The sequence below is a fragment of the Glycine max genome, chromosome 17 (genome assembly GCF_000004515.6).
Source record: "Glycine max cultivar Williams 82 chromosome 17, Glycine_max_v4.0, whole genome shotgun sequence".
In the NCBI taxonomy this organism is placed as follows: domain Eukaryota; kingdom Viridiplantae; phylum Streptophyta; class Magnoliopsida; order Fabales; family Fabaceae; genus Glycine; species Glycine max.
Window position 1 is genome coordinate 38190068 of NC_038253.2, and position 18241 is coordinate 38208308.

Below are 18241 nucleotides of genomic sequence, written 5' to 3' on the forward strand. Positions count from 1 at the left end.
GGGTGGTGGATGGTGGGTGATGGCATGCATGACTACATCCCCATAAAACCTCGGCTAAGGTCTAAATTCAATAGTCTAAAGTATCAGCCACATGACCACCATCAGCTTCAGGGCAAGAATCTAAATATCAACTTTCATTGTTGCCCTTTAAACCAAGCCCATGAACCTCAAATAGAAACAAAATCAAAAAGGTTAGCACTAAGTTGCAGTGCCATTACTTTCCCCCTGTGGACACAGTACTATAAACAAAAAGCACTTTAGTGCTGATTTATTGATAGGCAAAGCATCTTAGAAGCTGGAGTACAGCCAGAGTCTTGGTGCTTTCTACATATTTGTTAATCATATATGAGTATGTTTGTTGCAGCAAAAAGTACTACAAAACAAATACTTCAAGGTAATTTATTATTTAAAAGGATGTTTTTTTTTAAAAAAAATATCGATAGCATTAACTAGAGCGATTTTAATTGTGTTGATTTGGTTCCACATAATCGCTTATGTCTTTTGGGTTTGACACTTGAGAGGTTGTGAATTGTTGGATCGAATAATTGGCTACACCTTTCAAATTCACCATTTAAGTATTTGTTTGTTTTTTAGTTTTAGTTACGTTCAATTGAATGTTAATCCAACCTCTCTTTTTCTTCTACGTTAATTTCTTTGAAAAGTGAGAAATTAAAATTTCGTTCTACATGACTGATCAAACGGAAAAATAACACATATTTTAAGAGATTATGAATCGTCTAATCCATGATTGGCCAAGATAAAACATTCAACCAAGCCTAGTCTTAGTCTCGTAATCCAATCTACACTTGCAAAACTAATTTAACGCAACAATCGATGAATCCTTATGCGTTTATAGCAAGGAGGAGTTCAAAGTTGCCAAGTGTTCCGAAGTAAGTGCGTGTGCTAGTTTCAATTTTGAAATACACATTTATATTTTTTCATGTAAAAAATGTACGAAAAATACAAAAGCTATTTTAGCTTCACTGATGCGCTCCGAATTGACATGCATCCAAACATACTCTAAGTCCAATATAACAATTTCAAATTCATTCCTGTGAATTTAGATAAGGCACGATTAACACCACTCTAAAAAAGATAAGAAAAATAAATATAATAAACTCTTACACATTAAGTTATACATTAGAGTTGGTTAAACTCTTGAGTTCACATTAAACTTTAGAAGTCTCCTAAAACATATTTTATAGAGTATGTGAATAGTTTTGTTGGGTTTCAAAATATTTTTATTAATTTTGTTAAAAATATGAGTGACAGAGATTCAAATATGTGAGATGTCTCCCTTCTTGGTTTCTTGATTAAGTGTTGGTTTTTTGTTTTCAATCATTAGATTAATTTTATATTTTCTTTTAGAGTGAATAGGTAGCAAATAGGCTAAGAAAAACTTAGAGAGAAAATAAAAAATAAAAAATAAAGGTAAGAAGGATCTTTTCCCATTTTAGAGGTGATAATAATTAAGGGCATGACCAATAGTTTTTCTAATTCCACTTCCCATGTAGTGGGACCCAAGTATTATCTTCCTTTAGGCTGGGAAAAGACGGCAATGTGACGACATGAAGCACTGCATCTGCAACTACGGCCCCCAATCCAAGGGGAAATGGTAGAAGTGAGGTAGTGGGGGTTTCATTGTCCAATATTTAAGGCTTTCTTTAATACAAAAAATCAGACCTGGCATGCATGCCATGGCATTCATTAACAACATTTCAGAATCTTTCAACCTAACGTTAGAAGAATCTCCAAAATGATTCTTTTTCCGCCACTGTAGAAGAATGGACAGCCAAAACCGAATACATCTAACACGTAGGTTCACATTTTAAAATTGCAGAATTTATGCATAAATCACAATTAGGCATCTTAAATGAAAGTAAAAAAATAATTAAAAATAAATGACTAATATGCTGAAGTTAAAATTAAATTATTTAGATATAATTTGAGTTTGATTATTGATAAAAATATAATTTTTTACTAAATTTTATTTATTTATTTTATTAAATTTTATATTAATTAAAGTTTATTTTTAATTATAATTGATTTATCTTTTGATCCAATTTTAAATTAATCGGATTAAGAAAAAAAAAATGACAATAGGGACAGCAGCAGTTTTGCACATCAAAATCAGAAGTTCCTTAATGCTTGAGGTAGATTTACCTTTTACTCTCTCATCCTTTCTTAAATCATATACAGTAATACAGTATAAAGTAAATTTAAAAGGTATTTTAAGTCACCACTAAGAGCATATCGTGTTCCTTTGTGGTAGAAAGCTACAGCTATTCTACTGCCACTCTTAAGTTATCTATTATTAAAGAACTGAAACATTAATATATTTTTCATTGATGATGGTATGTAAAAATGAATATATTTATATAATCCTAAATGATGTTAATCAGTAGCTAATAATTATTCAAGTGTAAACATTGCGTTATTTTGATAAAATAAAATAAAAACTATAATACATATATTTAATTCGATCTAATTTAATCTATAATCACTTTAATAATTTTATGATATATTTATTTGGATCTTTCTAGGTTCATCTTAACAATTTGTCCCAGTAAAAAATGCTATTGAAGTAGGGGTCGAAAGCATCTGTCCAACTAAATTTTGTTAGTATGACTTAATCTATAAGTATATTTAATGACCTATTTTATGATAATTTAAAATAAAGATGAGATTAAAATATAAGGTTAATTAAGTTTTTAGTCCCTTAATTTTTTCAGATTTCAATGTGTAATTTTTCATAAGTTTTTTTTAATAATTTTTATTCTTTTATTAATTATTCATCAGTATTTTAAATTTCTCAATTTTTTTATCCATTTTTAGTTTCTTATTTTTAATATTTTAAACGTGGAATTAGTTTCAATACTTTGAAAAAAAATTGGAGATAAGGTAAAGTTACAAAATAATGAAATTATATCTGCTATCAGTTGTAGATTTTTAGTTTCAGGAAAGTATGTTGCGTTGCAAATTTGTGATGACGAAGATGTTGAAACTATGATCAAAAGTTTTCACCAACAAGATCAAATGTAAGTTCTGAAATTGTATATAGAAAAGGATGTGGCTGGTGGTTCTATGTTTCATTCTGCAAATTCTCTTACATCATGTGGAAATAATTTATCTAATAATGAGGCGGAACCGCCAAGAAATGTAAGCAATTTACATGGTGATGAAGATGATGATGATGATTATCTTGTGTCTAACTCATACGTTGAAGAGTCTTTAGACGAAGATGATAATGTTGACGGTATATCTGATACAGACGATGAAGTCACTGACATGATTCAACCCGTAAGAATTGTTCACCCAGCACAAGATATAATTTATTAAATAAAAAAATAGGTGAATAAATTTATCATTTTATGACAATTGTATTTAATGGTAAATAAGTACGATTGTGATATTGACTTGAATTTTTTTTAACTATTAGGTGTAGAAAAAATTCAAAATCCATTTTGGAATAATGCTTTGCATTATAACAATATCAACTGGAGTCATCCTGATGAGGAATACATTAGCGGGTTGGAGATGCCATCGACTTTTAATGTTGGACAAAAATTATATGTTGGCATGGATTTTGATAGTATAGATGCGGTAAAAAATGTATTGAAACAATATGTTATGAAGGTACATCAAAGTTTTAAAGTTGTTGAAAGCAAATCAAACAAGTATCGTTTGTTGTCCGAATAAAAGTGCAAAGTGTCCTTTCCCTTTTTATATGAGGGCAATTTTATCTAAAAAAATCGATTCATGGAAAGTCACACAATGGGGTGGACCACACACATGTCTGAATATGACTATGACACAAGATCACGAGAAGCTTGATTCAGATTTAATTGCCACTTGTGTAGTAGGTACGTTTTTTATGTTCATATTATGCTACTTTTCCGTTATTTGTTATTTAAATTTGGTTATTTTGTTAACAGGCATGATCAGAGAAGATTCATCAATAAAAGTTTATTTGATTCAAGAAAGGATAAACAGTGGATTTGCCTACAAGGTGTCGTACAAAAAAGCTTGGATGGCGAAAAAAAAAGTCATTGCAATTGAATATGGCGATTGGGAAGAGTCATATGCGAAACTTTCGTCGTGGCTAACACACATGCAAAATCATTCTCCTGGATCTTATTTTCAAATACTGCATGACGATTTTATTGTTGGGAATATGTTTAGTCGTGAACACCGTCAGTTTCATAGAGTGTTTTGGACTTTTGGTCAATGTAAAGAGGCTTTCAAGTATTGTAAGCAAATCATACAAGTTGACAGCATACACTTATACGGCAAATATTGTGGGACCCTCTTAATGGTCACATCACAAGATGGAAATGGTGGTGTTCTTCCTCTAGAATTCGTCATGGTCGAAGGTGAAACGTTAACAGCGTGGTCATGGTTTTTGGCACACTTGCGTGAACACGTAACAGATAAAAATCGTATTTGTCTCATATATGATCGTCACGCGAGTATCAAGTCTGTTGTGACTAACGAAGCACTTGGTTGGCAACCTCCCCACGGTTATCATGTTTACTGCGTCCGACACATGGCAAGCAATTTCAATCACAAATTCAACAATGCCAAACAAAAAGAAATGTTGAAGAAATTGGATAAGATTTAATTTATCATGGTCACGCTAATTCAAGTTTCATATATACTTAAAATTGTTCTTGCTAACTAATTTCATGCAGGCTATATTCCTTGCAAACATATTTTTGATCAAAATTTAGAAACATTTCGTCAGCTGAGTCTAGCCATAGCAACATGGATTGATCGTATTTCAAAGGAAAAATGGACCATGACTTATGATAAAGAAGGATGTTGATATGGCCACATGACAACCAACCTCTCAGAATGTATAAATAAGGTTTTGAAGGATTGTCGCAACATACCCATAACAGCGTTGGTGAAATCAACATATAGTAGGTGTCGAAAGTACTTTGTTAATTGTGGTCGCCAAGCCCAAAGACAATTAAATGAAGGATAAATATATTGTTCTAAGCTTGTTAAAGAACTTAGAAAAAATCAAGAACAAGCTTGTTTGCACATCGTTCGCGTCTATGGTATCCAGTCTATAAGGTTTGAAGTAGAAGATACCTTCAATCTCATAACGCAACGTGACAGACAAAAGTGGGCAGTTAACTTGAATGGTCATTATTGTCAATGCAGAAAGTATTCTACGCTTCACTATCCATGTTCACACATTATTGCAACTTGTGGTTACGTGAGTATGAACTACTACCAATATATAGATGTTGTTTACACAAATGAGCACATCTTAAAAGCTTACTCCGCACAACGGTGGCCTCTTGGGATTGAAGCGGCAATTCCTCCTTCTGATGAAGCATGGACACTTATCCCCGATCCAATTACAATTCGTGCGAAAGCTCGACCAAAATCAACAAGGATAAGGAATGAGATGGATTGGTTCGAACCATCTCAGCAACGACAAAAATGTAGTAGATGTGGAGCAGAAGGGCACAATAGGCGTCGATGTCGCATGCAATCTGAGCGTGGAAGTTGTTCATTTAATTGATTTATGTATGTTACACAAGTGATCTCAGATATCTGAGACAAGTAATTTGTATTTGTTGAAGTTCTCTTGAATGTATTTAGTTTGTGTTCTTCAATAAAATCGTTAGTAACATTAGTTATTTTTGTTTGTGTTCTTTAGTTTGTTTATAACATTAATTATTATTATATTTTGGTGCGCGACATAAACGGTATCCGTTAGTAAGCCTTCATAAAATTGTCAAATTGAAATGAGAAACATACAACAACATATTAAAACAGATACATGAAAACATATTACAACAGAGACATGAAAATCATTCATTCTGATGTCCGTGAGGATGTGCCACATGGTCGATCTCATCTTCGTGCTTGCCTATCAGGATTTCTTCTGCCCCGATGTCTCTTTGCTTCAACTTGGTCAGCCTCAGCAAAAAATTGGTAACGTAAATCAACACCTAATAAGTCACTCATATCAGGTATTGCTTTTGGTACATTTCATTGCATACCTAATGGAGCATTAGGTGTTGGAATTGGGGTATCATATTGCTGTGAAGGGGTCATAGTAGGCCATGAAAAATTAGGATGTGTTTTCACAATACCACCCAACGAATGTTCGCTTGCAGAAGCATCAGTTTGATTACCTTCGAAAGGATATTGATACATCTGTGTCGGATACTGAGAAAATTTTGGTGGTGTGTAATACATTCCATGGCCACGGTCTTCCATCTGTGGGTAGAAATATAGTTCCACTTTTACAGCCTTCCTTCGTCTGCCTATGCCTTGAGTTTCAACACTTGACGGAAGAATATGAAACTCTTGTGGTGCAAATTCATGCTCTGGTGCTGGACCATGTGACACAGGCTCAGTGATTCTCTCTTGCTCTTCAGATAAAATGGTTATTTTATCCACATAGGGCACAAGATCATCAATTGTCCATGTGTTCCTCCCTTGTGGTGACACCATATACTGTAATGTCTCCGCAACTTCAACCTGCAATTATTAGGGTGAGGAAATTAATGTCGACGCTTTAAAAAATAATTTGAAGTTAAATATTAAAAAATATACCAATGTAGCTATGTTTGCATTCTTAGGGTCAACAAACATCTTCGTTTTTCGCCTATACCAGACCATGTAGTCGGAGTTAAAACTCAATAGGCCCTCTTATCGAGGATAAACGTCGACCCTAAAATCATCTCGATTGTTCCTTTGACTGATCATTGGAGCGAACAGTTGTCCCTAATTTTCATCTTGTTTGCCTTTCAGCGTTATGCCATGAATATTTTGGGGTTGTGAATGATACCTTGGAATAGGTTGTTGCAGTCCAAATTGTCTCAAAACTCTATCAGGTTGGTGCCACTCAACAACTTGGAAACAAATGAGTGACACCACCGCACACCACGCTACACTTCCAACCAAACAAATTGGAGACAACGCTGACATAACATTTGTTGTGTAAGGCTCCCACATAAACTACATATAACAACGTCACAGCCACCTACAAAAATTTTTGAAATCATCATTGCCGATACGTTACATTATTAATTATTTTCAAATGAAATCTATTTTTTTGAACGATTAACCTGTGTCCGAGTGGGTTATTTTCTATTACGGGAGGAGTCCTCTTTGGAGCCTAACTTGTGCATCATTTTCATGCCCACATTTGTATCAAGATGCACATATCTCCGATTGATTTAGTTTTATAATCGGTGGCGTTGCACATCTCTTTATCAAGGACGGCAAATCCCCATGCATGCGTGTTGCATTCTCTAAAGTCACGTAAAAATTACAGGTACCTTAGGAAAACTTTGCTACTGCCTTTGTCAACAAATAGGACACCTCCTATGAATCTAAGGATCCATACACGAGTAAACCTTTCTAGTTGTTGTAGGTTACCGTCATGGTTATTTAACTGTGGAAAATGGTGAGTCAACCAACTTAATTTAGTCTTACTACCTTGAAGTTCACCTTCTTGTGGTCTGATTCCTAACAATTTTTTACATAAATCAGCCCAATCAAGATTTGTTGGACCAATTAACGGTGACCCATCCACACAGAGACCTAACAAAATAGAGACATCCTGAAGAGTAGTAGTACACTCTCCGCATCTCATGTGAAACGTATTTGTTTCGGCCTCCATCTTTCAATCAAGACATTAATTAATGTCGCATTTATTTTTAAGTATCCCATCTTCGTAATCCAGTAAAAATCAGATTGTCGAAGTAGATGAATAATTTTCTCTGGTATTTCTTCTTGACCTTGATACATGGGAACAACTCGTCTGATGTGTAATTTTCTGTCTTCTTCTCCATTTCAAATATTTTCTGAAACATGCTTAGCTTGCATCCATAAAACGTCACCATCAATTGGATCAGACTTAATTTGTATATTTGATGAACATGACGACGAAGATGTCATTGATACTGCAAAATAAAATATAACACAATAAATTGACATTAAAAATTTTACATTATTTGTACATAAAAAAATTACATACTTTTATAAAAACTTAGTTAAATATATATAAAGAATAAATTTAAATATATTCTGCATATAAATTAAAATACATGCAAACACAACTTTAAATAAATAACAGAATATATATATTTGAATAACAAAATATAAATATATTATACAAATGACGAAATTTCAATATATTCTACAAATAAATTAAAATACATGCAAACACAATTTTAAATAAATAACACAATATATATTTTAATAATATAAATTAATATGCAAACAAATTTTTTAACAATATATATATCAAATTATTAAAAACTAATGTACCATATATATTTGAATAATAACTTCAAATGCCTAAAACAAATAAGATAACACAAAAAATATTAACTACATACAGAGTTTGACAAGAATAATATGAAAGGGATAACACGCAGCTCACAAGCTTTTTGCGACCACCAAACCATAAAGTAATAGCACCAAATATAAATTTAAATAAATAACACAATATATATTTTAATAACAACAAAAACATTAAAACAATATATATACCAAATTCATACAAACTAAGGAACATATATTTAAATAATATCTTAGAATACTTAAAAAAAATATTAACCTACAAACTAACTAAGTAACGTACCATATATATATATAATGCAAATAATAACATCAAATATCTAAAACACATAATATTAATACCTAAAAAAATATAACATACAAACTTTATAATACCTAAAACTAAAACAAATAATTTAATTATCAAGTAACACAAAAAAAAAAATTAACACAACAAATATTAACTACTTACCAAGTTTGAGAAAGAAAAAGAAAAAACTAACTAACGTACCATATATATTTATATGTAAAACAAATAATAACATAAAATATCTAAAACAAATAATATTAATATCTAAAACAAATATAGCATACAAACTTTATAATACCTAAAACTAAAATAAATAATTTAATTATCAAGCAACAACAAAAAAAATTAACACAACAAATATTAACTACTTACAAAATGCCTAAAACTAAAATAAATAATTTAATTATGAAGCAACAGAAAAAAAAAATTAACACAACAAATATTAACTACTTACAAAATTTGAGAAAGCAAGAGGAGATTCCACTTCAAGCTTTTGGCCACCAGCACAAGGTAACAACCACCAAGCCAAAGCGTAGCAAGCAACAAGCAAAATTCACCAGGGTCCGCAGCTTGTTTCCATTCATTCGTATAAGGGTGTTTTATAAGGGAGAAGGTTATTCCGCCACTCTTACTTGCAAACCCTTTCTGAAAAGTTTATGCAAAGGCCTGCTTGCTACGTTCAGTCTGCTGCATGCAAGCATGCCACGTAGCCACCTTTCTCGCCAGCAGCAATGGCGACATACATTCAAAAGAAAATCGCCAACCATGTTAGCGACACCACCCTAAACCACTGCGTCCCTATTCTGCAACACCTGACCTACCCTGCCCTAGACTCACCTAATTTGCCAGTGCTGCTAGCTACATCCACCTCCACGTCATGTGTTTCGCCAATGCCAATGGCGAAATACCTCCACATCAACACCAACTCGTCAGTGCCAATGGCTACTGTGTTGTATCGCCAGCTTCACTGGCGCCATCCATTAAAAAAGAGACTCTCCTCGTCAATAGTTTTAAAACACTCAATTTGATAAAATGTTTGTAAAAGTGATCCTATTTGGTCAATTTATCTCGTTACTTGTTTAACTTAGGTCTCAATGTGACTATTGAGTACGTCCAAAGGACTATAACTTATGTTTTTTCTGGATGTTATAATTTTAATTGAGAAATCAAGGAAAATAGTTAACCATCAACTTGAACTTTGGACACCGATTTTGGATACAAAATATTTTTAATTAAAGTAGGAGTAATATATAGTATATGTATGTTGCCATGTTAGCAAAAGACAAAAGGAATGTAACTTGAAAGTAAAACAGGGAGAAAATTTCTTTCCACGAGTTTTTTTAGTTTAAATGTTTGGAATCAATATTACAAAATAATTTGAAAATTAATGAGAATGTCAAAACATCAAATGTTATTTGTAATTGTAAAGTAGTTACTAAACTTAAAGGAAATTTTTATGATATTGTTATATGTTGATTATGTTCTATGATAGTAAATGTTTAGACTTTAAAAGAATAAACAGAAAAATGGTGTGTGTATTAGGCAGATTTTACAACATAAACCATAATAGAGCAGAGTTGGCATACGAATGGGGGAATGATCTTTGTTATAATTTGTGTCCTTTAGTGCTTACATGGCGAAGGTCTTCCTAAACAAATATTTCTTAGTTGATTTTATCAATCTATATCACGTGAAAAATGATTTAAATAAGGAGACCCAATTGTTAACGAACCATATAATATAAGTTCTAATTAAAAATATTAAATAGAAATTTAAAGTCTAATTAAGTCTTCTAAGAAACAGTTTTTAGGGCTGATTCCTCCTACATGCAGTTACAGAAAATAAGGTCGACAACCAACAATGAACTGTTCAAGAAAAATGCATCCACTAATATGAATCTGTCAAATGTTATATTTGTCCTTTACTTGATTGAATTGATATTGTGGAAGAATGTAGGAAGAATTGGCTCAATAGTAAAGGAGACTTAAAATAATTTTTTTGAGAATTTTTCATTTTAAAAGAAAGAATAATATGTTGGGTCTTTTAGTTGATATATATGACTTTTTTGTTTAATAAAAACTAAAAAAAAAATATTTTTTGTTGGAGGCCTAAAGCTTCAACTTTAATTGTTTTATTCTTCGGTCAACGTGAGAGAATGCAAGCCAACTTGGAAAATCAAGCAAAGATTTTCTTTCCTTCTTCTAGCATAGTCTTTGTCAATATCTCTTAAAAAAATTTACTCACTTCAAACACTATTTCTTGGGTGCGCACACATTTACCTGCTATTTTCTTCTACTACGTTAACTATATCACTAAACATTTTGAGCACTTCAACCATGAGGGTTTTCTCGTTCCCTTAATATCCATAGCAAGTGTTTTCTCTTGTTTTTCCCTGGCTTCTTCCGCTAATTAGATTGCCATAATACTCAAACCCAAAGTTGTAGTTTGTAGGACCAAATACGACTATATAAAGTGCTGCTTCCCCTACAATTGAGTCTTTATGTGTATTAGGTGATATTAGTCATGTAGTTGATGTGATACTTTCTATTTTGACATGCATATAATTAAAAAAAATATATAAAAATATGAAATTTTATTAAATCAATTTTATTTAAATCGTTTAAACAAATTCACGTGAGTAAAACGGTCACATTCGCTTCACTGTCACCAAATAAAACTTATTAAAAACATTTCTGACTCAAAACAAAGTCGTTCAAGTTTACAAAAGAATTCAAGTTAAGCAACGGAATAAAATAAAGTAAAATGCATGTTTGGAACATCATGAAATTAAAATAGAAACATATGTCTCAATGTCACATCCTATCAGAACATTGTGTCCTAGCGCTCTCTAGCAGGAGATTCTTTAAAGTCATTCGTCTAGTCATCTGTTCCCACGAATACAAGGTTTGAGATCATCACAAGATCCAAACACAAACAACACATAAGAAGTGAGTTATCATATTTATAAATAAAATACAAATAAACAAAGGCATAAGCAAAATACATTATAGAAATATTTATAACATAACTCAACTTAATATAATCGACGTCACTTCACCACTTTATTATTTAAAATTCATTTTTCAATTACTAATCACATTACACATAAATCACATATTTGAGTCAAGACATAACGACACTCACTAATTTCATAATAAACAATTCACAAGCGTTATGCAACAATTATAATAAGACTTAAGCCTATATGCAATGTGGTACCATGTCATTGAAAAACCACACTAGAACGCTTAGGAGTACATGATAAGACAGGTCACACAATGGGTATGTCAGGTCACTCTCATTAAGGAAACTCATAAGGTGATCAGTCAGGGTCACTTTGTTTTGTAAGAATGCTCCAATCATATGAGATCAACATAAGCTTAAAGGAGCACTCAAACCAAGTGTCTTTACCCTCAAGGCCTAGACTCCGAAGAATCCGTTAGAGTCTCACCTTCCTGATTTAGGTCCAACCCCTAAAACAACTTTTGCATGCAGACACTGCTCATGAATTATACAATAACCATGATCTCACACTTGTTTTCAAACACGTTTAACACATTGTGCTACAATTTAACACTTTAGGTTTCTAACTTGAAACCCTACATTTTCCTTTTAACACTTCGTGCATAAATACTTTTCTCAAGGTAAACATCAGTCGGATTATTGTATAATTCACAACTCACAACAAAAGTATTATCACATCAACTATTAACTACACACTTATTCACAACCATATCACATGTCCACAATTTAATGTCTCACAACTCATCACATATTCAATTTATTACTTACACACAATTTCAATCAAAATTCCATGATCTCAATATAACAATTTATCATGCTAATATAGTAAATCTTTTCAAAAACACAAAAAAAAATTATACAAAAATGTTTCTCACAACATGAGAAGTAAAATCCCTCAAAGAATTTCACATCATCATATCAGAATCAAAGGAATCAAAATCATAGGTCAAAAATACAAAAACACCAAGAACACTCAATTTATTAACTAATTTGCATCATGACATCAATTGGTCCATCAAACACAACAATCTTGTAATTATAATCGTAACGAAAGAATTACAATGCAATAAACATCCCAAAATAAACCTCAATTTAATCCTCTAAGGATCCCTATACATGTTCATTCTAACCCCAATTGTGATAAATTCATCCCTTACCTCTAAGCAGGCTCACGTGTGTAGTCTGGCAGTGATAGAGGCATCTCTAGTGGTTTTCTAATAGTCCTCAAGCTTGTTTTTCCTCTAGTTGTTCTGTTAGGATTTTCAAGCGTTAGAGAGAAGAAGAAGAGATTGGAGCCTCTATTTCACTGTTACCGTACAAGGGATATTTTTCTCACCATAAACATTATTTTGCAAATCCCAACGAAGGAGATGTCCGTACATAAGTTCGAAACCTGGTGCTCGAATTTCACGACGATTCAATGGTTAACAAGTCCAAGATTGTATTTTTACTGTGACAGATTTGAGTGTATACAAGAAAAAGAGAGCTCCATGCGAGGAATATTTCTCTCACAGTAGACATTATTTCATAAATCCCAATGGTAAAAATATGCAAAAATGAGTTTCAAACCTGCTTTTAAAATTTCATGACGACTCAACGGTTAACGTGTCCGGGATTATATTTTCACTGGAACAAGTTTGAGTGCATGCGGGAAAAGAGAGGGTTTTGGGAGAGGAAAAAAGGAAAACAAATTTAAGAGGAAGAGAGAGCGTAAAAATTTATCGTAAATGTAAAAAATGACCTAATATATCTCTATTTATAACTAGGGTACTCTCAATCTATTATTTACTCATTTTTTTATTTTATTATTTTATAAAAAAGAATTTTATTTTACTTCCTATCAAATTAATAAATAAAACATTCTTCTTATTTTCTAAGATCACATATTTATTTTATTTACCTTAAAATCATCATTTTAATTAATAAAATTATTTCTTCTTATTTATTTAATTACAAAAATCTTATTATTTTTTTAAAATTTTATTTATTTTTAAATAAAATATTTTTTAATTTATTTTATAAAAAATGAGATGTTACATTGAATTATAAAATAAATAGCCAACAATAAATAGCCGACTTGCTTTTGCATTGACTAAGGAAGTCAAGTCATCAATAAATATAATTTCCAGTTGGCAATATTCTCAAAGTTGGTCTATATTTAAATCCTAATATGTTACGGATTTGTCTGCACAATTCATTTTATAGCTGTGGCCTTTTTCTCCACATAGTGAAAGATCCATTGTATGCATAATTGAATATATTAGCCCTTCATCAAACCAAGCCACTCACCATCGGGTTTTTGTTGACCTTCCCATACATAACCTTGGCACTATCATCATGGAGATCAATGGAGAGGGTGCATCCCCACACAGCATAAATTCTATCAAGTTCAAGGTACCTGAGAAACAGCCTTATAGAACTTGGTACCACTTTCAACCCCCACAAAATTGGATGAACGGTATTAGTATTACCCTCAGCACTCTTTTGTCAATTTACTTTTAACATGCTTGTGTCTATTTCAGTGCTCGTGTCTAATTCTTTTCTCTTGGTCATTTGACATGTTTTGTTGACAAAAATTGGAAATGGTTGACTACATTATGCAGATCCAAATGGTATGTCATGATTTTCTCAGACTTTCAGTTATTTATTTACCTATTGTCCACAACATCATAGCATGTCTAGAGTGGGGAAAAAAAATGTCCTATTCCTCTACGTTTCACATGAAATCTGCTCTTACACTAGACACTACCCCTGCTTCATTTGTCAACTCTTAATTCAGTAAAATAATTGAAGGACAAAACTTAGATAAAGTTTCATAGTTGTTTTTGGTGTTGTTCTCTAATCAAAATTAGAGTTTTATCTTGGAAATCTATGTGGACCTTCAATGCAAACTTATATTATGCAAATTCAATGCAAACTTATATTATGCAAATTATCGAAGCGAAACTCCAATTCTGATTAAAAAACAACATCAAAAGCATCCAAGGAACTACATCTAAGTTTTGTCTATTATTGAAGTGACATCCCAAAGTGACTATGATCAAATCATTTCAAATGACAAGTGTTGATTTATCCGCTGCAGCACCTATGTACTACAAAGGAGTTTACCACTTTTTCTACCAACATAACCCCTATGCACCAACCTTTGGCGAGAAAATGGTGTGGGCTCACTCTGTGTCCTATGATCTCATCAATTGGATTCATCTGAATCATGCCATTGAACCAAGTGATTCCTATGACATCAACAGCTGCTGGTCAGGCTCAGCCACAATACTCCCAGGTGAAGAAGAACAACCTGTTATTTTGTACACAGGAATTGATAACAATAAATATCAAGTTCAGAACATGGCTATGCCAAAGGATCTATCAGACCCTTTCTTAAGGGAATGGGTGAAACACCCTCAGAACCCTGCCATGACACCACCAAGTGGTGTTGAAGTGAATAACTTCAGAGACCCTTCAACTGCTTGGCAGGGAAAGGATGGAAAATGGAGGGTAGTCATTGGTGCTCAAAATGGGGATGAAGGGAAGACAATTCTCTACCAAAGTGAGGATTTTGTTAATTGGAGAGTGGAATTGAACCCTTTTTTTGCAACAGATAACACTGGAGTTTGTGAGTGTCCAGATTTTTTTCCTGTGTCCATCAATAGCACAAATGGGGTGGATGCATCTGTCCAAAGTCAAAGTGTTAGACATGTCTTGAAGATAAGCTATCTACGTAGACATCAGGACTATTATTTTCTTGGTAAATATGTCTATGATGAGGGGAACTTTGTTCCTGATGTTAAATTCACAGGAACTAGTTCGGACTTAAGGCTTGACTATGGTAAGTTTTATGCTTCAAAGTCATTTTTTGACCATGCTAAGAACAGGAGGATATTGTGGGGGTGGGTGAACGAGTGTGACACTAGACAAAATGACATTGAGAAAGGATGGGCTGGTCTACAGGTATTTATATATGAGTTTAATGCCTATGTAGTACTAACAGTGTAAAATAATTTTATACTATCATTTAATTATCAATCAACATTTGAATTGCTTTAAAATAGTTTTATACTATAATTATTTTAAAAATTAACAAACTTATCATCATACATGATGAAATGTGATTGGATGACTCTGTAAAACTTTTTACCGAGTCAGTGTATAACCCTTTTGGTTAAATATTATTTTAGGGCTATATATTCATAGATTAGAAGTTCATATGTTGTTGGATGATGAATGATCTTGGCTATGTACTATGCAGTGTATTCCAAGGCAAGTTTGGCTTGATGAAAGTGGGAAGCAGTTGATGCAGTGGCCAATTGAAGAAATAGAAAAACTACGCGACAAACAAATTAGCATATTGGGGGAGAAACTGGTTGGTGGATCAATTATTGAAGTCTCAGGTATCACTGCATCACAGGTAAGTAAAATGGTTCTGTAATTTGTCAAATTTTTTTAAATACAACATGAATGATGGTTTTTCTTTAAAACTCGACTTTTTTAAGGCCGATGTAGAAGTGTTGTTTGAGCTACCCGAACTAGAGAATGTGGAGTGGCTAGATGAAAGTGAAGTTGATCCCCACTTGCTGTGTAGTGAAGAGTATGCAACAAGAAGTGGCACAATAGGGCCATTTGGTTTGTTAGCTTTAGCTTCTGAGGACCAAACAGAACACACTGCAGTGTTCTTCAGAATATATAGAGCTTCCAATAGATATATATGCTTCATGTGCAGTGACCAAAGCAGGTAATTCTGATATAATTATCTCAATTTAACTTGTAAATTATGGTGCATATATTTTACTTTCATTAAGATTAAACCTCAACTAGAGATGTATGATTGAGTAGAGACTTTGAGTATATGAGACATGTGTACACTTTACAGGTCTTCATTGCGGCAGGACCTTGATAAAACCACATATGGAACAATCTTTGACATTGACCCTAATGTCAAAACGATTTCACTTAGAAGTTTGGTATGTTTATTGCTAATAATAAATATTATCCTACTTGTTGCATCATATCTTAGAATGTGAATTTATACTTAATTTTAATTGACGTGGAACTTGATTTTTTTTTTTTCCAATATCATGCTTGCTAGTTTGATATATATAGGTTCATATATTATGCAGATTGACCGCTCAATTATTGAGAGTTTTGGGGAGAAAGGGAGAATTTGTATTACCAGTAGAGTTTATCCCTCGATGTCTATAGACAAAAATGCACATCTTTATGTGTTCAACAATGGAAGCCAGAGTGTGGTGATCTCTGAACTGAATGCTTGGAGCATGAAGCAAGCAGAATTTGGCCAAGAAGAAAGCATAAATAAGCAGTAGCTAAGTTGGATTATCCTGTAACATTTTATCTTAGATACTTTAATATTGTATGTGATATTCTCTGTGATTGTTTCATATGGAGAATAATTTGAGCAACTTGAACTTTTACAACTTAATTTTCACATCTACTTTATACTAACCTCTTTTCACTAATCCACTTCAAACGCATAGGCTCCTCTTAACTAGGGGTCGTGACATTTTAAGAGCCATTAGCAATACCATATATATAGAGAGAGGAGTGGATCAAATTTCGTATTTGATATTAAATTCAAAGTAGATTGAATCCAATCCAAACAAATTTATAGATGTTTATATTTTTATTCTTTATATATATTTGTAAAATTATCACAACCTGTAAAATAATAGACTTATTTTAAAGATAATTACTTAAGATGAAAAAATCACACGCTAATTGATTCCTCAGTATTAGTTTGATCATGAAATAAAAAAGAATGTTAAAAAAACAAAAAAAAATTGATGCATTATATTTTAGATATAGTTTATTATTTTATAGTATTTTTAGAATATTTTATAACATAAACTACCCTCAAACTGCAAAACTGAATCCAGTTTCTGACGTGTCGGATGAGGCAAATTGCCCCATTGGGGTATTTTTACAAACTATTTTTCTGAATGGGATTGTTTGTAAAGATTTTCTAATGGGGGACTGTTTTGTACGAGGAAAATGTCACCATTCATGACGAGATGCAGGTGGAAGGGGACTCGCCATTTCTTTTGGCGATTTGGCATGTCTATGTCGCCATTAGGTCTAGCGATTTGGCTTTGACGTGAAGAAGACGTAGACTTGTGTGCAGAAGAGATATGTTGGAAATACTGTTTTTCTAAGAAAGAAATACACTTAAAAAAATGTCATTTTATTTAATTGCTACAAAAAAGGAAACATTAGAGGAAATACGCTTAAAAAAAGCGTCATTTTATTTAATTGCTATAAAAAAGGAAACATTGGAAATATACTTTTTTTAAGAAGGAAATACGCTTAAAAATGTCATTTTATTTAATTTCTATAAAAAAGGAAACATTGGAAATATGCTTCTTTTTAAGAAGGAAATACGCTTAAAAAATGTTATTTTATTTAATTGCTATAAAAAAGGAAACATTGGAAATACGTTTTTTTTAAGAAGGAAATACGCTTAAATAAAATGATGCACTTTTAAGAAGGAAATACGCATCATTTTATTTAAGCGTATTTCCTTCTTAAAAAAGCGTATTTTCAATGTTTACTTTTTTATAGTAATTAAATAAAATGATGCTTTTT

The 18241-nt window shown here is 32.3% G+C and overlaps 1 protein-coding gene across 2 annotated transcripts; it reads left to right on the plus strand.

The window, feature by feature from the left end:
* The first annotated feature begins 13840 nt into the window (after positions 1-13840).
* LOC100806220 (fructan 6-exohydrolase) lies at positions 13841-17100 on the plus strand. Of its 2 annotated transcripts, XM_006601164.4 has the most exons (7): positions 13841-14105; positions 14251-14259; positions 14730-15595; positions 15894-16052; positions 16138-16376; positions 16515-16605; positions 16762-17100. In XM_006601164.4, the coding sequence occupies exons 1-7, from the start codon at positions 13985-13987 to the stop codon at positions 16963-16965; spliced, it is 1689 nt and encodes a 562-aa protein (XP_006601227.1). In that variant the 5' UTR covers positions 13841-13984; the 3' UTR covers positions 16966-17100. The 2 variants fall into 2 exon arrangements, with proteins under 2 accessions (XP_006601227.1, XP_040867413.1); XM_041011479.1 differs by lacking the exon at positions 16515-16605.
* Positions 17101-18241: the final 1141 nt, after the last annotated feature.